This window comes from Pristis pectinata, chromosome 5 (genome assembly GCF_009764475.1).
Source record: "Pristis pectinata isolate sPriPec2 chromosome 5, sPriPec2.1.pri, whole genome shotgun sequence".
NCBI classification, from domain to species: domain Eukaryota; kingdom Metazoa; phylum Chordata; class Chondrichthyes; order Rhinopristiformes; family Pristidae; genus Pristis; species Pristis pectinata.
The window spans coordinates 36,602,123-36,627,102 of NC_067409.1; the positions used below are offsets into that span (position 1 = coordinate 36,602,123).

The 24,980-nt window shown below is 39.4% G+C and overlaps 1 protein-coding gene across 4 annotated transcripts in view; it reads right to left on the reverse strand.

Moving 5' to 3' along the window:
- The window catches only part of rundc3b (RUN domain containing 3b), an 87,045-nt gene that overhangs the window by 31,700 nt on the left and 30,365 nt on the right, over positions 1-24,980 (reverse strand). For all 4 annotated transcript variants that reach the window (XM_052015901.1, XM_052015904.1, XM_052015903.1 and 1 more), the window contains exons 2-4: positions 20,983-21,098; positions 2,849-2,982; positions 182-267 (exon numbers count right to left, since the gene is read on the reverse strand). In XM_052015901.1, the coding sequence (XP_051871861.1) occupies positions 182-267; positions 2,849-2,982; positions 20,983-21,098 (336 nt within the window). The remainder of the gene's footprint in view (positions 1-181; positions 268-2,848; positions 2,983-20,982; positions 21,099-24,980) is intronic.

Consider the following 24,980-nt stretch of genomic DNA (forward strand, 5'->3'; position numbering starts at 1 on the left):
TCAATAAGTTGACCAATGAACAGTATTGTCATTATCCATATCAAACTCTGGTTCACGAAACGAAAACTTATTGGTAACTGCCTGTTTTGTTTTACAAAAACTAATGTCATTTTAAATTTAATTTCATTCACTAATGCTTTTGAATTGTAGGAGTCATGTGACATGAATAATTTGTTATGACCTGGTTGTTTTGATGTCCCTTAGAGAAGTGGAGATATACTCGGACAGACGCTTCTCCATGAGTGCTACTCGGATCCATGCTCTGCCCTATCAAGTTACAAGACCAGAACAGAAGCATTACAGTATTAAAATGCATTAGACAAAGAACAACACCATTCCTCCTTTTACTATGCTGACAGCTGCATTTGGCAATGAGGCAAGTCTCATTTAAATCAGCTGCCGCTTTATATAAATACACAAACATGTCCTATGGCTTGCTGACAAATCATGCAACCAGTGATAAAACATGCCCCTCATGCCATTCTTCATAGTTTCTCACAAGCTATGGTAAGGAGCATCTTTTGCCATTTTCTGTGACCTCCTGTAGGTACTCAGGACATCATTTGAATACAAATTTCATCAGCTTTTCAAGAAGTGATGTTAAGCAGAAGCAAAGCACACACACTTGCTAAATATTTACAACATACTCCTATTTGCATTGAGTTTATAATCTAGTTAATAGGCCAACATGCTTCAAAGGATCAATGCCAAATTGAATTTGATACCAAAACCCAAAAAGAAATACCAAGATAGATTACCAAAAGCTTTGTCAAAGATGACCAAAGATGAGGGCAAGGTTCAACATGGAACGGTGAAGCCATGGAGGACTCAAAACCGAGCACAAGAATATTTACAAGGCTTGGTACTGCCAGATCAGCAGCCATATTTAGTCAGCACATTCTGGGGCAATGGGTGAATGACAGGTGAGACAATGTGGCCAGGAGCAGTAATTTGGATCTTAGCAGGACAGCAGGAAAATGTTGGAATTGCCAAGGTGAGCTGGAGAAGGAAGCCTGGATGAGGGTTTCCAGCAACAGATAAGCTGAAGAAGTGGTTGAGTGACCATAAGTGAGGCCTAGTCGCAGCTCACAGGTTGCTTCACCTCTCCAGGCATCAAGGCAACCAGACCTCCCTGATCAAAAGCAGCAATGTCGGGACTGGATTGGGGATGGGCAAGCATTGTTGATGGGTCAGATCAAGCATGATTCAAGCCGATGCATTTTCGGATGGTTGTGAAGGAGCAGCATGTAGACAAGAGACAGGAGGAAGCTTATGTTTGAAAAATACCAGAAGTAATACTTTTACAGGAGGAAGCCATTCATGGTGATTAATGGATTATAAACTGAGATAAGAATGAAACTAAATGATGCAATCTCAGAATTAAACTATATAATCAACCATATCAAAGGTTGCAAACAAATCAAGTTGAGAAAAATGCAACAGACAGTCACAAAAGCATGAACCATTGGGTAGTTGATTTATCATCTGGCTATGCCCAGAAAGTGTAAAATTTGGGTACCCAATCTCAAATGATGCTACACATTTTAAGTATAGTGACGTACAAGGAATATTTTGTTATGAATTGTCCTGTTGAATCATTTGATTAGTTAATTTATATGTCTGTATAAAAGACTAGACTAAGGAATCAGAAAAGTTGAATATTGTTAAAGTACGATTTTAGAATTTGATGTCTTAAGGGTGAGGCAAGCGCACCGTATTGTTCAACTTAGCATTTTTGTGTGTGCAACTCAGTAACGAATGTCAGTTGGTTATTGAAATGTAACAATTGAGCCCCTTGCTATTCCTATCCAAAGTATATTCTCAAGACATTCTTCAAATATCACTATGCCAATTCATTCTACTTTAATGCCAACAAGAACCAAGTTGCATGCATAATTGGGTTCCATAAATAATCACATGATGGGCATCACTTTTCTTAATCTCAAGACCACCTTTCTGTGCCATCATTCAGCCTGTCATTAAGTTATGGAAGTATCATATTACTATGATGCTAGAGTTAAGCGATGCAAGCCATTGTTTTCAGCAACCACAAATGAATTGGTGTTATCACCACTTCTCTTCCCCTCTAATTGCTGGCCAAATCACTCAGGCTGAACCAGACAGGTACACACTGAAATTTTTATGCAATATCTTTCCAACCAGAAACAGGATTTCTCTCATGTCTTCCTTCCAGGTATCCATTCTTTTTTCCTTCATAAACACGAGGTGGTCCAAAATTGCAGCTGCTTTTATGTCACCTTACATTAAATTCCACTTGTCCATCACTTCCTCTCTGGCTGATTGACAACAGCTCCAGGCCCCCACGCTAAGGTGAAAAGACCAATTATAACCCAGCTCACCCAGAAATTTATAATGTGAAAGTCACTGACCAATGACTCTAGCACCATAGTGATATGATTACAGATGCCCTTGATACCAGGACATAGGTGAACACTTACTTGAGTCTCTGCAGAAGTCTGGCTACAATTCTTTTTATACTGGCTCCCACTAACCTTGACATAATTTCCAAACAGTTTTCATAGTTCTTAAATCTTAAAATATTAAAGACAGACCCTGGAGTTAAAATGGCCTGAACCTCAAGTCTCGTTTTGTCCCAAGATAAAATTGGGACTAAAATCCCTTCCCTCATTAAATTCTTCCAGAGAATCCTCCCACCCTGCCCTGCCCCATTTGCACATGTCTAGGTTCCAACCTCCTCCATGAAATCCACCTGTAGTGAATCTGCAACTTTATCCTGAACTCACATAATTTAAAAGCAGCTGTTGCAAGCACGGAGTATCAATGTTTACAAGAAGAACAGAATATGGAAATACAGCCGGTTTCTAACCTTTGCCCTTGACGAGCTTACGTTCTCCATGTTTTCAATGCTGCTGATACAGTTATGGGGAACCTTGCTGCAAGCTACACGGATGAAGTCCCAGAAGCTTCGAGGGCTTTCATAACCAAACCAGTTTATTTGACCTGCAGCACAGAAATAAAACAGCAAGATACAAATCTACAAGATTAGTTGTTTTCCTCTTGAAAGAAACTTGAACTGATTGAGAGGTCCTTCAAGACAGACCCAAATCTCCAACAGTGAAAAATTAGTCCCCTCACACTAATTATAATGCCCATCACTTTCCATCTCTTGAAATATCCATGTTCTCCTCTGATCTGGAAGGCGGGAAAGTGGAATTGCTTTGGCTTCTCCAATGCTGTGGTATAATAAGCTCACAGGAACTCATGCTTTTTTCCTCCCATTCCCAAAATGGTACATTTTCCCCAAAAATTTTGGATTCAAACATCTTAGCTTAGAATATTGTCAGCTGAAGCTTGGGAGATAATTTCTTGGCTATGGGAAGGCAGGAGTAATAGAGTAAATACAACATTACATAAATAATAGTGGAATTCCCTTCCAAAAGTTGCAATTGAATCCGCATCCAATCACTCAATTCAAAGAGGATGTCAGAATCTCATTCTGAACTAAACATCTCCCATTTATCCAATTTAGTTATAATACTGAAGCCTTCTGAAAGAAAGCATCAATTAAAGACAGGAAGGAATTCATAGGAACAGTCCTGACTTGTTTGACAAGGATTTCTGCAAGTTATTTATAACACCTGATCACCCACGCTCAATTTTTAGATTTTTATGTTTAAGTTGGGTCACCCTTGGGTCAATACATTTCCATTACGGTGACCAGCCAGCACAGCGTTCACAAACTGTCAACACCCAGCCTGCCTGAATAATAAACCTAGTCAGCAATTTCAGCACTTAAATGTAATGTATTTTTATCCCAAAGGCAGAACAAACACCCAGTTAGAGAAATAAGATCTGACACTACATCAAATTATCCACTAATGATACAAAACATAAAAATTTAAGAATCTGTGGGTTGATGTGTAGAATTCCCGCTCCCCCCCCACCATTTAAAATTGTACTCAGCTCTGCTAATTCTCCAAATAAAAACATATTACCCTAATTTTTTTTAATGTATGCAAACCATGCTCCTGGCAACAACTTGTACAAAAATTGACATTTTTAGTAACAAGCAAATGTTATTCAAGTTATTCCCATTTTATGTACCATTTAGAAAGAAGGATGGCCAAGTGCCATTCACTTGGATTCGTATATAGACCAGTTGAGCAGAGTCACATGGAGCATGCTTTACTGTTGCCTTTAGTGATTTATTTTCTTCAAATTTAGTGACAGCTACTCTTACAGGAAATTGAAGATTATCTCCAGCAAAAGTACATTAGGTGGCTCTCTTATCTCACTGCAGTTGTGAATTTCCAGGTATGGAACTTTTATTTATTCATTCACGGGATGTGGACGTCACTAACAAGTCTGGCATTTATCACCCTGCCCCAACTACCCCTGAGACTGAGGGCTTACTGGGCATTTCAGAAAGTAGTTAAGAGTCTCCCAACACAGTTCTGAAGTTGCACATTGGCAGATAAGGATGGCTAGTTTTTAAATGCCATTTACTTCCTTATGATGAAGATTAAATAATTGTTAGTTTTTCCACTGTTGTGTTGAGAGATAAACAGGAATTCACACTTCTTTCAACCCCACAAATGACAGAATCAGAAATCAGGTTTATTATCACTGACATATGTCGTGAAGTCTGTTGTTTTGCGGTAGCAGTACAGTGCAAGACATAAAAATTATGTTATAAATAAACCGAAAGCGGAATAATGAGGTAATGTTCATGGACCACTCATCAGAAATCTGATGGCGGAGGGGAAGAAGCTGTTCCTAAAACATTGAGAGGAGGTCTTCAGGCTCCTGTACCTCCTCCCTGATGGTAGTAATGAGAAAAGGACATGTCCCAGATGGTGAGGGTTCTTAGTGATGGATGCCACCTTCTTGAAGTACCACCTCTTGAAGATGTTCTCAATGGTGGGGAGAGTTGTGCCCGTGATGGAGCTGGCTGAGTCTACAACTCTCTGCAGACTCTTTCGGTCCTGTGCATTGGAGCCTCCATACCAGGTGGTGATGCAACCAGTCAGAATGCTCTCCACCGTACATCTGAAGGAATTTGCAAGTCTTTGGTTAACATACCAAATCCCCTCAAACTCCAAATGAAGTAGAGCCACTGACATGCCTTCTTTGTGATTACATCAATGTGCTGGGCCCAGGATAGATCCTCTGATATGTTGACACCCAGGAACTTGAAGTTGCTCACCCTTTCCACTGCTGACCCCTCAAATGAGGACTGGTGTGTGTTCTCTGACTTCCCCTTCCTGAAGTCCACAATCAATTCCTCATTCTTGCTGACCTTGAGTGCGAGGTGGTTGTTGTGACACTAATCAACCAGCTGATCTCTCTCACTCCTATACATCTCCTTCTCACCATTTGAGATTCTGCCAACAACAGTGGTGTCATTGCGAATTTATAGATGGTGTTTGAGCTGTGCCTAGCCACACAGTCATGAGTGTAGACAGAGTAGAGCAGTGGGCTAAGCATACATCCTTGACCTGCACTTGTGTTGATTGTCAGCGAGGAGGAGATGTTACTACTGATCTGCACTAACTGTGGTCTCCCAATAAGGAAGTCAAGGATCCAGTTGTAGAGGGAAGTACGGAGGCCCAGGTTTTGAAGTTTGTTGATTAATACTGAGGGGATGGTGGTGTTGAACGCCGAGCTATAAAATCGATAAACAGCAGCCTGATGTATGTTTTGGTGTTGACTAGGTGCTCCAAAGCCAAGTGGAGAGCCAGTGATATTGTGTCCGCTGTTGACCTGTTGCAGCAGTAGGCAAATTGCACCTGGTCCAGGTCCTTGCTCAGGCAGAAGTTAATTCTAGCCATAACCAACCTCTCAAAGCACTGCATCACAGTACATATGAGCGCTACCGGGCAATAGACATTGAGGCAGCTCACCCTGCTCTTCTTGGGCACCAGTATGATTGATTCCTTTTGAAGCAGGTGGGAACCTCAGACCACAGCAGTGAGAGATTGAAGATGTTCTTGAACACTCCAACCAATTGGTTGGCACAGATTTTAAGTATCCTGCCAGGTACATTGTCAGGGCCTGATGCCTTGCGAGGGTTCACCCTCTTGAAGGATATTCTGACGTCAGCCTCCAAGATGGAGATCACAGGGTCACCAAATGCTGTGGGGATTCACACAGGTGTAGCGTTTTCCTCCCTTTCAAGGGGTGCATAAAAGGCATTGAGCTCATTGGGGAGTGAAGCATCACTGCCATTTATGCTGTTAGGTTTCGCCTTGCAGGAAGTAATGGCATGCAAACCCTGCCACAACTGTTGTACATCCGATTGTGTCTCTAGCTTCACTCAGAATTGCCTTTTCGCTCTCACGATGGCCTTCTGTAGGTTGTACCCAGACTTCTTGTAGGGTTCTGGATCACCAGTCTTGAATGCCACAGATCCAGCCCTCAGCAGACTTCGAATCTCCTGGTTCATCCAGGGCTTCTGGTTTGAGAAGACTTTGTATGTTCAAGGGCACACACTCATCCACGCAGGTCTTGATGAAGTCAGTGAAGGCTGTGGCATATTCATTTAGGTCCGAAGACACATCCCTGAATATAGTCCAGTCCACTGATTCAAAACAGTCCTGTAAATGCTCCTCCGCCTCCCTTGACTATACCTTCATGGTCCTCACCACTGGCACTGTGTTCTTCAGTCTCTGCCCATACATTGGGAGCAGAAGTACAGCCAGATGATCGGACTTGCCAAAGTGCAGGCGCAGGATGGCACAGTAAGCGTTCATGATGATGGTGTAACAGTGAGAGTGTGTTGGCTCCTCTGGTTCCACAGGTGACATGTGGGCAGTAATTTGTCAGAGACTTTTTAAAGCTGGCCTGGTTGAAGTCCACCACGATGATCAGGATGTGCTGCTACCTCGTGATTGTTGATCATGGTGCTCAGCTCCTCCAATGCCAGCTTGATATTTGCCAGGGATGGAATGTACACTGCTACCAGGATAACAGCAGAGAACTCCCTAGGCAGATAAAATGGGCAACAGTTGACTGCCAGATGTTCCAGGTCAGGGAAGCAGGACTGAGACAGAACCGCCACATCCGTGCACCATGAAGAGTTAATGAAGCAAACGCCGCCGCCTCTGCCTTTACCTGATGCCGCTGTCCAGTCCATGCAGTGGATGGTGAAGCCCTCGAGCTGGAGCACTGTGTCCAGAGTACTGATTAAACCAGTCAAATTTTTTTTAGCCAAAAGACAACTTAAACCCAAAATCAGGCTGGCATTTTTGCCCATCCAGTTACTCTTGTTGGAAAGAGAGCCGTCATTATGTATTGGGCAAGGACAGGATTGGACTCAATGATGATGCATCCAATACAGAATAGAGTGCAGATATTCACTTATGCAAAATAAACAACCCAAAGTAAATCCAATAAGGGCAAGGGTAGTGAAACCATGCAGTTTTAAAGTAAGACCAACAAAATTACAAATGCTGGAAATAAAAATGTAACACTTGCTCTTTCCACAGATATTGTCTGAGTGTTTCCAGCATTTTCTGTTTTTATTACAGTTCCAAAGGACCTCAATAATAAGGAGATTCCAGAAAGAATTTAATGATTTGAAAATCAAACAGTACTCAATGGAATAGCTACATCACACCTACCTTAGGTGAGGTTTCCCCATCAGAAGACAGTTAGAAAAATACCCCTCGATTTATATTCCAGAATTTCAAATCTAACGTCAGCTGTCTGAAACATCTCAACTTAAGCAACATCTAAGCCATATGAATGGCCGACCATCTTGAAAATAATTAGAGGTCTGGAACATGCTAGACATGCTTGCTTCTGTGCCAAACTGCCAATACTTGTGTAGACACCAAGTTCAGTATTTCAGCACAATTGTGGGCTTCCAGAACTGGCCAATCTTTGCTGGGTTATTTAATCATGCTGATTGCTGGACTCCTCATGGAGCCTAATGGTGAAGTGGAAAATTCCTGAAATTCCTCAACATTTAGAAAACTGTCTGCTAAATCTGTACCAGGAACAATGGATTCATTCATTTCAATGGGCAGGAATATCTGTAAGGGTTTAATATTAGTTTAAGTTTAAATGAATTCCAAAACAGTCTATGGTCTTTAATTGTTTCGCTGATTTTTTAATAGCTTTTGAATGTTTCCATATGTTGGAGACACTCAAAAACATTTGTTGCCCTTGACAAATTGACTTATTATGACAGAGAGGAGGCCAGTTGGTGCGTTGGGTCCATGTCGACTCCCAGATCAATATTGTCAGTCCCATTTCTCTCCTCACACTCATCAACTCCCTTACGATTCTTTTTGCCACTAATCAAGACTAAAAAGGTAATTCATAGTTGCCAATTAGCCTAACAACTTTGGAATGCAGGAGGAAACTGAAGTATATAGAAAACCCAATTGGCCCTAGGGAGAGTATGCAGACTCTGCAGAGACAGGGTTGGAGGGCAGGGTGGAACCGAGATCCCTGGACATGCAACATAGCAGCCCCAACTACTGTGCAACTATGCCACCCTAATCCTGTGACATAGCTTAGAGTGTTGCAATGTTTCTCCAGCTATCTTATTGCAGAGCTTGTTCCGACCCACTTATGAGATGGCTGGTGTTGGCATTCAGTGTTAGGATGGCTTCAGTCAGTAAGCCAACACTGACAGATCTGGAAAAAGGCAAGTCTTTTCTTAATAAAAAGGCCAAAACTTGCAGGCAACAGGGAGTCTAACATTCTCCATGGCTGTACTAGACTGAACAGTGTTATTGTGTGCTCTCTTTGTTTCTTTCTCCACAAATTCTTTAAGTATTCTGCAAATTTTAAAAAAGACTGCAGATGCTGGAAATCTAATAAAAACAGAAGATCCTGGAAATACAATATCTGGTAAGATCTGTGGCAGGAGAAATATTTAATGCTTCTATTAATGGCTACATTATTTCACCCTATTGCAGAAATCCCTTTTGTTCCACTCAATGCCCTTCCCCACTTTCTCCTCTACCTAGACTAAATTGTTTTCTCTCTCAATTCTGATGAAGGGTCTTCGACCTGAAACATTAGCCATTTCTCCTTCCGCAGACATTGCCTGACCTGCTGAAAGGTTTTTATTTAATATTCTTCAACTTAACCTACAGCATTACACAATTGAGATTATCATGCAAATTTCATTTCATCCTATTCAAGTTAATTAAATTTCATCTCCACAAATAAGCACAATTTCCCCTGAAAGCTTCCTTTTGTTCAATTGTTTGATATAAAGTGATTTTGATTGGTAAAGGAACAGCATTTTCAAGTCCTTTTGCAGATTATTTTCCTTGCATTATCTACTGATTGAAGGATTGGTGATTGGTAGCTTCCAGGACTTGTTTTACCTAAAAGGTTGATTAACTGCAATATTCTTTCCATTGAATTCATGTTACCTACTGAACCTACAATAAAATGGACAAAGGAAAATTTCACATTACCCTCTATATTTTCTTCCACTCTAAACAAGCAATACACAGGTAGGAAATTTAATTGCATGTTGGTGACATTCTTCATCAGGTTGTCTGCAGTCTCACCTGTTATGAAGTTATGCCATGGGATATGAATACAAATACATAGAAGGCTATTCCTTAGAATATCGGCATTAGTGGATACATAGTAAAAAGACAGATGGCAATACTCAATCCAGTCAAGGTGGTTTAGTAAGCCACCAAATGTTAACAAAAGTGCAGAAGAATATCATGATACTGGTGCAAGTTAAAACGTAGAGTTCAAGAAAGGAGCGCTAACAAAGTTTTTGACTGAGCCCAGATGATAATTCAATTTTACCACATCTTCTGCAAAATAGAAAATTATTAGAACAGTACTAATTTTACTTAATATTTTAAGAGAAGACATCCTGACGCAGATCTGGTGATCAATTTAATTACTTAATGAAATTTCTGAATCATAAAAGGATAAAGCCTACATTAAATATTTATATGTGACTGATTCTAGTGCTAGAAAATTAACAATATAGAGTTCACGTAATAGTCAAAATAACTGGGCATCTTGGAATTAAATTGCAGCACAAGCATAAAACAGCATAATCAGGAAAGCATTGACCACCTATTAAGAGGAAGACGTGATTGATTGTTGTGGCTCTATGGTTATAATTTCAGGCGTACCAACTGATTGACTCCATTCATGGAGTCTGAAAGAAAAAGGTTGGATGATGAAGGCACTGGAGTTATCCTTGTGGCACACAGTTTTTCTGAAACACTTTTTCTAGCTATGTTATTAAGAATCTTATTCTGTTTAAGATAAATGGTTAATTAGCCCTGCTAATATAGTAGGAAGTGAGGAATTTCAAGAAAAATGCTATGTTTAGTCACTGACAATCTGAAACTATTGAAATTAGGTGATGAGATAAGTAAATACTAAACTGGATTATTGGTGCTAAAGATTATACACTTCCTCCTCCATACTTAGTTATGCAAAAAGAACAATTTGGTTTTTAAGCAGGAATAATAAAGGAAAGCAATTATGGAGAAACCAGAAATAACTTGCAATACAAAAATTGGACAGCTAATGTCTAACTAGACATGAACTACAGAATGTTCAGAGGCTAATCATAACTTCATTTACATGTGACAGAAGAAACTTACTTCAGTGGAAAAAATTTGGACGTATCAAAAAGATTTTAAAGAACAATAGCTATATTTCCAATATAAGACAGGATTTAAGTTTATGAATTCACCATAGTTTCTTAAAAATGTATCCGTAAACAGAAGGTAGTGTACTCTCAGCCAACAGAATCAGAGCACCATCAGAACCTAACCTTTAAAATATGATTTAAGAGATCATTGGAGAGTTCATTGTGAATGCTGTTTTTTGGTTATCTAGGACCCAAGCTGTGTCAGACTCCTTCACTTTTGCCCTCCTTTGATCAGGAAGGCTAACATGATGAAAGATCAGAATGCACTTCCTTCCTAGGAATAGACAGTATAACATGTCAGGAAAGGGCATTAATTAGTTCTCTGAAGTTCACTCCTGCAGTACCTTTACTCTTCCATTACATCATCAATTGCATTATAAACAGCTGCAGTATTTTTACCTCTAATACCCTACTTAAAACACATTTCATTCAGAGAAGTTACTTTTTGTCATCCTCCACTGAGTTTCTTCTTCTTCCTTACAAACTGTTGGATTGCAATACTGCATTTGAAAATAAGCTTTTTTTAAAAAAAACAGTACTAACACATTGTACACAAAAATTGCAATAATTAGACACAAGTGACTGGTTGAGATCACATCAGTAAGATTACAAATCAGACCACTGAATTTGTCATCTTATGTACAAAAGTACTTTATCTGACTGAGAAGAGTCAAAACAGCAGATAATCTCAACAGCTCCCAATATAATCTCTCTCACATTTTCTTTGAGTTAAAAATTGATCAGTCATTTACCATTATGTATATTTTTCATGAGTGAGCTTATGACTGACAATACTACTTGTTGATAACATTAGTTAGAATACAAAGCTGATTTACCAGCCCCCACTATTCCCTTGTCGACCTCGCTCCCTCCATATCATACAGTTGATATATGTTGGTGAACCCAAATGTTCCCCAGTTTACATTACTAGAATCATTCTGAATTGTCTTTACCAACAAAAAGTCTGCCATTCCCAGTACCATTGATAGTTAATCACCCCGCATGCAAGGTCACTACCTGCCTCTTCTTTGATCCATGATTTGAGGCAGAATTCTACAGAAGAACCTGTGTTCATTTTGTTCATAAGTTACCTTGACAGACTGAATTTCAGATCAGAATTTTTATCACAAGCAGCCATGGAACAGTAAACCATGTGCAGTAAATCAGAGGAAACAAAAATGTTGTGCAGAGCTCCATACATTTGATTCTGGTGTAATAAAGTCTGCTGATTTTGCAGCTTAATGCAAGTGCTTGTGTGTTTTTATCCTCTGACTGCTCTCAATCCTGTGCATAATGCTTCAGCAGTCACTGCAATATTATTGGAATAAAACCCCAGTCATAACTACAGATGACATTCTCCTGCATGATTAACATTTCTATTCCTGGTTCAAAAATGTATAGCTTAAATTTTATTAAATGGAGTGTAACAATTTTAACACTTAAATACCATATAAAATGATGTGACACGAATACTTAGAAAATTGCTTTTTAAGATGGATTCAGAGTTTGAAGCTATAGAATAAAGCCAGTTGAGAGATCGACTCAGCCAGTTTTATGAAGCTAGTCACTCGGTTTTCAAGCATACCTGCAAACCTAAATGAAGAATGCATCACTTTCAAAGATCAGATACTTGTTCATTTAGGGACAATGATCTAACAAAATCACAAAACAACAATGCAATCAGATTCTCATGCACCAACTGGTCCCATAACATACAAAATCCAAGCAATGAAAATAAATAGTGACCAAGAGTTCAAAATCCAAACAGCTGAACTTGCTGGGTTTTCCTGTCCAAACTGAATAGATAGCAATGGGAAAGGGGTTGAAAATATGCTGCTGAGATCTGCCAATCCCTCAACACTGCTTTCCCAAACCACAAGAGCAGACCACCGCCTCACACACCAGGGCCCCAGTCACCACTTAGGGTGTCATGACATGAATCAGGTTATCACAATTTTCTTTGCACTGCCAAAAGGAGGTAGCAGCAGGCTCCAGCAAATAGCAACAAAGACCAAAGTTCAAAAGGCTTTGCAGCATTGGCCTTTGACTGCCCTTATAAAGTGGCATTGACGTTTCAAAGAGTCCACTGTATTAGAGACATTGACCAGCGACTACATTACACTGCAAACCTGCAAATACATGTAGCAAAATCAACACAACCTACAGGGATTGAGATCAATTGGTAAAACAGTACAATGGAATCAAGTTATCGTCTTTCTGAATTTCAATAAGGATTTCTTGGAGCTTCTCTCTGGCAATGTTAAAATGTGTAGCTCTATTCTGTCAGTCCAATAGAACAGCTGCATTGTAATGACTGCTTGTCATTCCTGGTTCTTATCTTGTCCCTGCAAGCACTTCTCTTACTGCTCATTTATTTGGCAAGGCAAGGACGCAGCAAGACACATTGAAAACAAACTGTGCAACGTGTCATCACTAGCAGCAGGGGAAGAGAACTAAGCCTTGCAGTTTCAAACATGCAAGAAATTAAAACAATGGGACCAACAGAAGTCAAGGACCACTGCTTTTACTTGTGTTCTTCTCCCTTCCATATACATATCTACCAGATGCTGCTGTGTACACCAGCACACTCTCAAATGCACTAATATACACATTGGTCCAACCCTGTGATACCTGGAGGTAACAGGAATTTCTGACTTCTAAAGTTACTGCTTAAATGAATATCTATGACAGTAACAAAAATGTGTGAAATAAGCTAGCTAAGTGATTTCAAAGTTTCTAAATTTTACTGGGATGAATAGAAGACCATTCACTGGAGTGTATTTATTCTGCAACAATCACTCATCTCTGGTACCATTTTTGCCAAACTGCAGCCACTACAGTAGAGAATGTAGAGATTTTCTGATTATCATCACATCATCATTAGATCAATGAAAACAAAAGCCTAGAAATTCAACAGCATGACAGATTTTTCCTGTATTATGTGAACATCGACTTTACCCTGAGTGATATGCCATAAAGACCATTTCTGGGTCATTTCACACCACTTCAGAAGCCTGACTGGAGAAATATTAATTCAAATTTGCCAATAGAGAAAAGGATTGTATTTGCCAGATGTTCAGCTGAAATTAGTCATAAGGCATAAATGTGTGTTATTTTCTAGCAAGTTCCTGCCTGATGGCCAACCTGATGTTGTAGAGCAGGGCGACCAGCTCCAGAGTCAAAGCCAGGTAAATTGGAGATTGTGTGTGGAGAGTTGGGGGTGGGTGCTTCTTGGTGTAGTGGAAGGTTGCATTTTCTGGACTGAGATGAAATATTTCTGCTCCTTGTAGCCCACAAGCTGGGCTGCAAACTCACACATCTTGTTTTTGGCCCTTCACACCTACTTTTAGCATCAGAGTTTGCCAGTCTCTAGACCACTTAGTCCTCATTGGTTAAATAAGGATTCTGAAAGAAGAGAAACTTACTGCCTCCTATGAATCTTTGAGGAAAGATTAGCCACCCAAGCCCCCAGCCTGCCTCTGACTGAACCAGAAATGGGTTTGGAGCTCAGCTTGCAGGCTTCAATATTTCTGTTATTTCGCACTCACTCTTAAACTATTGTCTTTGGGCATTTAAAATAAAATCTTCCTACCGTCTTCCTCTTCTGCTACCTAACTACATAATTGTAACATTTTCCATTCCACTTCTCTTTGAAACCATTAATAGATAGCCACTGTCTTCCTATAACTTTGTGGCAAGGGGTCTGTCCAAGACCCAGTGCCAACAGGGTCTTTCATTATCACAAAATATGATGGAGTATTCTAAAAGCAACAAAGTGCAGATGCTGGTAACCTGAAATTAAGCAAAAGATTCTCAGCAGGTCAGGCAGTATCTGTTGAGAGAGAAACCATTAACGTGATCTTTCTGAAGATGTATGGAGAGCGAGAGCAAGACTGGACATTCGTCCCAATTCACAAGAGCCCCACACTATCAACATTGTCATGACCCTTCCACTTTTACATAGAGAACCATTAATTTTAACGTTTTGAAAACTTTTTTGAAATGTCCCTAGGGCTGTTTCCATGTACAATACCAGTATTTTCATCTGGAGTGTCCAGGATCAGCAAGTGTGAAGGTGATGAAGGAGATGAAGGTCCATCAGTGGTTTCCTCTTATTCTAATCAGCCCCCAAAGACCCAGTTGCAGTCTGATCATAATACTGCTGGCAGTCATCTGGCCCTGGCTGTTGCAGAGACTTCTAGGGCACCATCACTAAACAAACACAGCCTTTACCATTGCAGGAGATTCAAAAGTACTTCTTCTCTATTTAGTAGCACATTATTTTTACACATGCACATCATGTATTTCCTCCCCCTGACAGATTAGCAGCTAAGTCTTTAACATCTATTCATTGATGACACCAACCTGTGTCATCTATCTTCTTTTCAACTCCATCTTATTCCAGGTTCTCTCCAACTCTCCTGTTCTTCAAGTTTTCCCAATTCTGAAGAAAGGTCATCAACTCAAAATGTCATCTGTTTCTTTCTCCACAGATGTCACATGACTTGCTAAGAATTTGTGATTTTCTATTTTAATTAAAATTTCCAGCATCCCAGTCTTCCCCAAGAAACTGCAAGCTGCCTTCAGAAAAAGCCCATGGAGCACATCTCACAGCTCAGAATTTTAGGTTTGAATGAAACCTATACTTGTCATAGATTTAATACACCACAAAGATCCAGTCGTGAGAGTTCATTAAATTTTTCCCAAAGCATTGGTTACAAAACCAGGTACACAACTTTTTAAACTTTTGCATCCTGCAACTATGAGCCAATGCATAAAGTGCCATGACTTTGATTTCTACGATGCTAGGATTTCATGGCAATTCTGCTGACATATTCTGCAATATACCAGAATTCAATTCAGCTTTGCTGCAAGTTGAGCCCGGACAAGCTGGTTGCACCTTCATATTCAATCAATCACTGCTGGCTCCAGTAAGCCTCATTAACCGTGATACCAAAATTGATGAGTTCACTTCAAGTTGCATCATAAAGCCAGACAGGTTACAGTCAGCTTATAATTGTGGTCTTCCTCAAGTCCTGTAATGGAAAAGTGATAAACAGTTCTATAACTCCAAGGGTCTACTAGATGTGGTGGATGGGGAGATGGGTCAGGTGATGAGAGGGGGTGTGATGGGCAGATCATCTTGGCTTTGTAACTGACAAATGATTAACAGTCAATGCAGAGCATAGAAAGATAAGTGCAAAGGACTACCTCTGAAGCACAATAAAAGTGATAATGTGGCGAAGGGTAACTACAGTTTAGAAAGGTAATCCTGCAAACTCAGAGCCAAGAGGTATAGTAGATTTTCATGTCTGAATAGATATCATTTCCTTCATGGAGTCCTGCTGTATTAAGCTCATTTACATTTACCACACTTAGCCATAATTCAGTAATTCTTCTCATATGAAGCACATGCTACTACTATAACTCAGTCTTGCAATCCAGCCACACTATTGGCTCCTCCCCCCCCCCCCCCCCCCCCCCCAGGAAGATCACTATGCTATTCAATGCTGATCACAGCTCTTCCCTTAGCATTCTGAAAATTGTCTTATTAAACACCAGGCCCATTGAGTAATGAACCCATAGTTCAAATAAGAGTACAAGATGTCTTTGTCTTGGAATGGAGAGTCTTAACTGGCAGGGGGACAAGATCAGAAAACATCTCACAAGGTAGTTTAATGGTTATCAGAAATCATCTCACTTCAATCAAGCACTGGAAAAACAAGCAAAGCAAAATCAAATCTGTGCAGTCAGTTGGGGACAAAAATCAATGTACATTACTATAGCACAGAATAATTTATTTCAACCATTTCAAATTACAGAGAGGATCATTGGGGCAACCAACTGAATGAGAGACAAGAGCACGCACAATAGCTTGGTTGGAACATAAACAGCACTGACAAAACACTCAAGGTCAGCTATCAATCCATCTTGATCATTTGCTTTATGAACAAAAGAACTCACATCAATCCATGTTTTCTCCATTGAACAGGAGAAGATATTAGATGTCTTAGTGGGTTTAAAGTGAATAAACCCCCAGGGCTTGATGAGATATATCCCAGGCTCCTTAAGAGACAACAAAGGAGATTGCTGGCGTTCTGATGAAAAATCTTCAAATCATCTCTGACCACAGAAGAAGCGCCAAATTAGAGGGTAGAAAATGCAATACCTTGAATAAACCAGGTAATTTCGGGCCAGTGAGTCTAAAAATCAGTGCAGGGAAATTAATGAAAAATAATTTGGAGGGACAGGATTAATCAAGGATTGCAGGGTGGTTGTAACTTGGAGCTCACTGCCTAAGGGGGTATTGGAGGCAGGTACTCACACAAAGTTTGTTTGTATTTAGCTGAGAACTTGCAACGCCAAGGCATTGAAGGCTATGGTTGAGTATTGGAAAATGGGATTAGTATAGATGGCTAGCACAAACATGGTGGGCCAAAGGGTCTATTTCCATGCTCTGTGAGGGACTTAAGATCATCTGGTTTAGGTGAAAAATATCAGCATGCAGAAATAAATGTCTTACATAAAGGATCAGGCACCTTCACATTTGGCCTCTCCTTATTGATATGCACTTTACTAGGTGCTGCATGGTTTTCTTGTTAAATTAACCAAACTAATCAGCACTCTTCCAAACTATTCTCACACATTTGCTTTATCGCCTCCAATCTCTACAAAAATTATGATGTTTTAGCCAAGCCATCCAAGAAATCACAAACCCGCATTTTCCTTGTGAGTTAACATGCGACTATGTTAACATTGAAAAACATGAAGCTAAACTAATACCCTATGAGAACTGCTGGTGCTGCATTATACATGTTACCAGATTCAAGTGAACCGAAGCAACATTCACAAGTACTTTCTCAGTTTCCCACTTCAACAAACTTTCAGACTGGGTGTCATAGAGACATTGAATGTCAGTTTTTACCTAAAATGGAAGTTGTTCTGAAGTTTAGAATTCATGGAAACAGTTTCATGCTTTGATATATTCTCTGCTTCCTGGCTACACACAGGCTTTTGCCATATCAAAGGACTGTCAGAAGGTGAGAAGTGGTGACTCATAGGGATTGGTGCTGGGACCACAGTTGTGAACATCACTACAATTTATACTAATGATATGAACTTTGGAATCAAAGAATAATTTCTAAATTTGTAGATAACAACAAGTTTGAGGGATTGAATATTTATGTAATCATCAAATGAATTTCAAAATGGGTGTGTGAGGGAATGTGGTTTGCTAAGGTAGCAGCATCCTGCTTAAATAGTTTAAATGGAATGGAGCAGAATACTTTGAGATGAGAAAAGAACATGATTACACATTGACAATCGATGCAAGATTTGACTTGTGCTTATAATATTACCCACACTTCATATACATAGCTTACATTAGGCTATTCTGACTTTCTTGAAAACCATTAGTCTAATACACCTGCATGTGAACAATACTACTTTAACCAAGTGATTATTCACAGTGATGTTCTCAATTTTCAGAAAATCAAAATCAGACTTAGCACACACAATCTCTATCTTAGAACAATACCAAGGTTAAAAGCATTAAATTACAAAGACAGATGGCAATAGCCCAGGCTTGTATTCCTCAAGCATAGAAGATTAAGGGGTGTTTAATTGAGATGCTTAGGGTAATTAAATCAATCGATAGGATAGCTAGAAATAATCTATTACCTCAGCTGGGAGGCAAGAAACAGGGGGTATTATCAAATGGAGTTATGCTGTTCAGGAGCACTTCTTCACACAACAGGTAGTGGAAATCTGGATCAATATCCTCCAAAAATCTGGTGCTTCTCAAATCAATAAAAATTTCAAAACACAGGACTATCGTTTTTTCTTCTTTTGGACAATGATCTAAACCGTAGCAAGTAGATCTAACAGAATGACAGAACCCACTCCAGGAATGCACAATATCCATACTGACAGGTAGATAGGGACAAACACTAGATTATGAACATTAAATTTAAGTCAACATTTAAATCAATGTTGCTCCACTGTTAAACCACCATTTGGGAAGATCTAACTAAAAGTGTGATGTAATCAGCCTGTACAACACTTTCCCACAGAGTATATACAACTCCAGATGTGATATTTGGAACAAAAGTTCTGATAAAGTACAGGTAAATGATAAAATCACAATAAGATGATATCATCCCATGAAAGATGATCTTCCCTGAGGCAACATTAACAAAAAACAGCAGAAACTAGAAGGCTGAAAAAAAAAACCAATGCTGGAAATACTCAAGTCAAGCAGCATCTGTGGGGAGAGGAACAGATTGTTCATCACCTTTCACCTCTGTTCCACTCTCCAGATGCTGCCTGGTCTGAACATTTCCAGCAATTTCTATTTTTAGTCAAAAATCATTACATTGATCATTCATCATGTTGCAGTTTTAGGGACCTTGCTACGAGTGAAACGGCTGTAAAACAGAACAGGTACATGTTAACAGTTCCTAGTGTCACAAACCAGCAACAAAAGAAACACACTGAGCATGATTTAGTGTTAAAAACTATTTTATTAATCACTACTTATGATAATACGTAAAATAAAAGTAAAAATGTTAGTATGTTAGAATTCAAAAATGTTAAAACCTCGAACGTTAATCCCAAAACTAAACTCTTTGTGTGTGTGTGTGTGACAAAGTCCAAAACTCCCAGTTCCTGAATGGTTCTTAAAGTTCAGTTCCGCAAGCCATAAGGTGAAACATGAGCAAGGGCTTCTTCAACAACCACCGTTGTCTGAAGATAAGATGTAGATGTAGAAAAACATAGAGAGAGTACATACGAAATCCAAATGTTCCATGATGGAACCCAAACGACACTTCAGTGTTTACTCGGTAGTGACTTCCTCACCCCGAAAAGCATCCGAACCGTGGTCGTCCACACACAAATACCTGTTTCCTTCTACAGGTCAGCAACAAAGTGAACTCCACCGGATTACTTCCAACTTCCATACATGGATTTCAGTGGCAAACACAGTTATTGTTTCTCATCCATCGATAGAGAAAACAAGCAGGCTGGTCTCTCTCTCCCTTCTCTCTCTCTCTCCTTCTTCTTCTTCCTTCTTCAACCACGTCATTACATCCTTTATCTTCTATTGACGTAAGCACACCCCACACACACATACACACACACTCTCTAAAAGGGACTTTCACTGAGTCCGTAACACTAGCAATGCAAACTACTTTTTTTATATCTGGAAATGTGTGATAGGCTGTAATTATCTTTTCTTTAATCAATCATTCAATCAGAGCCAGTGGCATCAGTCAGCTAGGTTCCATTGTGAAGAGAATTTACGCAGAGTCTGCAACAGCACTTAAAAATGTAAATATATAACATGTTACTTTCTGGTGTGGACTCATCTTACAGAATCAAATGCTCTCCATCAATTTACTATCTACTGAGATGGCACCTTGGCAGTGGTCTTTCACATCCTCTCTAGTACCCTATTTCAGTTATAGATGGTAAATTCTTAATGGAGCATTTCATTCGTCCAGGGGCAGGAGGGAGGTTAAGGGAGAAAAGAACCTCATGATAAATGATTATGCCACTTTGAATAACTAGTTATTTAGCAGAATAGGCAAGGTCAACTGGCCTCCACTTCTGTTAGAGAAAGAGGCATTTCCCACTCTCATCCCACCCTGTCATCCAAATAGAATAAAAACCCAAGAAACACTTTTAGCCTTTGAATGATTATTAGTTTATGTTGAACAATAACACCTAACCAAAGTATCAATAATTATGAAGGATATCTGTGAGATGTTACACAGGGCATCATTCAGCCAATTTTGATGTGATCTATATTCAGTTTCCATATATCTGCTTGCTTTGTTTATTTGCAAACAGGATTTGGTTGTGAATAAATAAAAATAACATTTAAATGTGAGTCACTTTACAATTGTGGGAATTTATTCACCAATGTTTCAGTGGTACCACAAACAAAACAAGAAATATCAGCATCATTACTTGCAAGGTAGAACTGAAATAAGTGACACAGTTTATATTTATATTTCCCCGTTGGAAAATATTCAGCATTTTTCAATGTTTATTTGCCTTATGCCACTGATCTCACTGAAATTCACAAAAGTAGATGTTTTTTTCTGTAAAATCACAGAAATATTCAAAAAAATTGAATTCTCAATATTACAGTATTGTTTTCAATGCATTCTACAACTCAACTTGAATTTTCATTCATACCCCCCTCCATTCCAACATCATATCAATGTATTCATCTCCACACCAAGTTCTGATCCCCACCCCTGATGGGAGCAATCCATTTGACTACCAGTTGTGGAATTCACATCTTTTCTTTATGTGCACAGAGTACATAATGTTACCTTTGAGACGATGACTCAGGACTTGCTCCAGAATAGCTGCAAAGTTTGTAAATTCTGAACACGAGTCATCAATGGTCTCGAAACAGGAGCGATCAATTAGAGTCTTAACAGAAAACCTGCAAAAACAAATAAGGTGAATAAGATGCTCATCTGGTCCAAGGTTCAACTGCAACATGCTGGGAAATGATACTCAGAGCAAAAATAAAAAGAACAAGTGACACACAGCTGGGCATTTAAACTGACACTTCATCAGAAAAACATTCACTGGATCGGAAATTACCAATAGTAATGATCAATTAGATAGTGAAACTAGAATCTGTCAATACCTGGCATTTCTATTTCCCTGGATATGTATGAAGGAAAGTGGAAAACAAAAACTTTTTGGATGGGCTGATGATTTGCCAGAGTCTTAGTTTGGTACACACAGGACAGGAGACTGGAGGCAAAACAAAACAAAGCAAAGCAAAGCAAAGCAAAAGTAAAACACTAAAGTGCTCCAGATAGGAAACTAAAATAAAAGTAGTAAGGGAAAGTTATTTCTGTGTCCAGTTAAACATTCTTTATTGATAACTGATCAGGATTTTACTAATTGTAAATGGCAAAACATAGGATTTAAATCACCTTTAGATTTTATTCTGAGAACTTCTTCTGCAATAAATTGACAGTATGCCGAAAACAAGGATTTAAGCTACAAATTCCTGATGATTATTTTTGCATAAAACAAACATTCCATGGAATCAATTATTATAACAGCTATTAGGTTATAGTAAATAAACAAATTATTTCCATTCTTGATAATATTTTTACTTATTTTTGTTTATCAATTGGATTTTTACTGGCATCTTGCAAATGCATTCTGCAATTCCATTTTCCCCCAAGTCCCACATCAAGATTACAAAGCTAGCCAAGAATCAAGAATAGGGTGGAAACTAGCTTTTATTTTTAGTTATGTGTTTTTCAGGAGATGGTGTTGTTGGCAAGGCCAGCAGTTATTGCCCATTCCTAATTGCCTTTGAAGTGGTTGGTTACTTTCGTGGCGTGATTGTTACTTGTCCAGGTCTTGCTGTACGTAGACATTAACTGATTCATTTCCTGATGAGTTACAAATGGAACTGAGCATTGCGCAAATCAGCAGCAAATATCTTATGATGGAGGAATCTCACGAGTGAATCAGCTGATAATGGTTAGGGTTACATCCTGCCCTGGGAGAATTCCTACAGTGATGTCATGAGGTTGGATGATAAATCTCCCAACAACCGAAACCGTTTTCCAATGCGATGTATGATTCCGACAATTGAAATATCCTCGCTTTGATGTCCAGTGACTTCAGCTTGCTTTCATGTCAAGGACAGTTATTCTCACCTTACCCAAGGAATTCAGCTTTTTACTCCACATTTGGACCAAAGCTAGGAGAAAGTGTGGAGCCAACTGCTCCTAGCAAAACCTAAACTGGGCATTGGTGAGCAGGTGGATAGCAAGTCCTGCTTGATAACACTGCAGCCAACGTTTTCCATCACTTTACTGATGATTGAGACTTGGAATCGATTTATTGTCACATGTACAGAGGTACAGTGAAAAACTTGTCTTGCATACCATTCATACAGATCAATTCATTAGACAGTGCATAGAGGTAGTACAAGGGAAAACAATAACAGAATGCAGAATAAAGTGTAACAGCTACAGAGAAAGTGCAGTGCAGGTAGACAATAAGGTGCACGTTATAATGAGGTAGATTGTGAGGTCAAGAGTTCATCTTATCGTACTAGAGAACTGTTCAATAGTTTTACAACAGCAGGATAGAAACTGTCCTTGAGCCTGGTGATATGCACCTTCATGCTTTTGTATCTTCTGCCTGATGGGAGAGGGAGACTTGACTGATCAGATGGTAATTAACCAGATTAGATTTGTCAGTTTTTTGTGAACAGCACATCCAGACAATTTTCTATGTCACTGAGTATATGTCAGTAACTGTACTTGACAGCATGGCTGGGGCACAGCTAAATCAGGAGTGGAAGTCTTCAGTATTACAGCTATAATGCTGTCTGGTCTCACTGCCTTTGCTGTATCCAGTGCTGTTAACTGCTTCTTGACACAAATTGCAGCGAATTGAATGGTCCAAAGACTGGCTTCGGTAATGGTGGAGACCTCAGGAGGAGGCAGAGATGGATCTGCCTGAATGTGATTGTGAATGCTTCAGCCTTGACTTTGGCACTCATGTGCTGGGCCCTGCCACCAATGAGGATAGGAATGTCCTTGGAGCCTCCTCTTCTTTTAGCTGTTTAATTGAGACTGAAGTTTTCCACAGAACATTGACAGAACCCCCATGGTGGGACAAAAAAAAAATACCAAAATGAAGTAACATGTGAAGGCTAAATTTAGTACGCTCCTATAGCACAGCGCGACAGAAACGTGCCAAAATGAAAAATCCAGCATATTGCATTAGTTTCATTTTGGCATATCATAGAGTATTCTACCCCTATCATCCAAAAGCTAACACTCATAGGGAAAGTGAAATATTTTCTTCCCAAAAATTGGGTTGGAAAACAATATTGCAGTAATTCTGTATATAATGCATAGGGATGAAATTCAGTAATAGTGTAGAGACTGGAAAAGGAAAAATCAATTATACTGATTCTATTGTTTATTGGTACACTGCCAAATGTTTTTTTTAAGAAACATGATCATCTTGGATGGATGACTGCTGCTTGTGACTGATAATCTGGCTTTGTAATTCTCAAATTTATTTCTTTCCCTGAATTTATTATTTTAAAAAGAAACGAGTCAGACTTTGCAGTCAAAATTGTTAATCAGCGGAGTTCAGAAGGATGGGGGGGGGGAAGGGGGTAGAACGAATATCATTGAAACCTACCAGATATTGAAAGGCCTGGACAGAGTGAACGTGGAAAGGATGTTTCCATTAGTGGGGGAGTCTAGGATCAGAGGGCACAGCCTCAGGATAAAGGGACATCCCTATGAAACTATGAGGAGGAATTTCTTCAGCCATTGAGTGGTGAATCTGTGGAATTTGTTGCCACAAAGGGCTGTGCAAGCCAAGTCATTGGGTGTATTTAAGGCAGAGATTGATGGGTTCTTGATTGGTAAAAGGGTTAAAAGGGGAGAAGGTGGGAAAATGGGCTTTAAAAAAAAACAGCCATGATTGAATGGCAGGGCAGACTCGATGGGCCGAATGGCCCTATTCTGTTCCTATATCTTATGATCTAAATAAATGAATTCAAGTTGCTCACCACTACTTGCAGGAAACAAAAATCCAGCCACACTCATTCCACTGATGCCCTACAAAAATAGGATCTTGCTAGCCTCCCAGTGCCCATGATTTAATTGCTTTTTTTTTTGCGCACATATGCAAATTAAATTTGCCACAAAACTTTTACAATGCAAGGGCACTGTGAAGTATGAGATTTATGACCATGACAATTCCAATCAACCAGAGGCCCAGAATACAAATAATCAGAACTGAAATCAAAACAGTAAGCTTTAAACTTCCTCATGGATGCAGTGTATTGTTTATGGAGTTTTCTTATTAAGATTTGTCTTAAGATTGTCTTATCCTCCTTCCCTGCAAAATGTTCTCACTCAGCTCCCATCCCACCTCCTGACCTAAGCTCCAATCTCTCTTTTGCTGTTTCGTGTCATTTCTAATTTGACATTAAAAACACAAAAATTCACTCTACTTTTTCCCCTGTCCTTCCTGTCCCTTCTCCTGGAACGTCCTTGCGTAATGCAACAGATCTTCTGCCCTGTCATCCAAATTCCCAAGTGCAACACGGAATCACTTCACTGGCATGAATTCATTCTGCTGGCATGAAAATTATTTTTCCTTCGCCCTTTACGTTGAAACAATCCGTAGGGCATACCACAAAACTCCCTTTTCTTGATGTAAAAATCAGCGATAAGCAAATGCGTATCAAGTGAGAAAAGTCTCAAAATGCTCAGATTTGAAAATGTTGGTTTTAGGTGGAAATTAACAGCACAGAAGC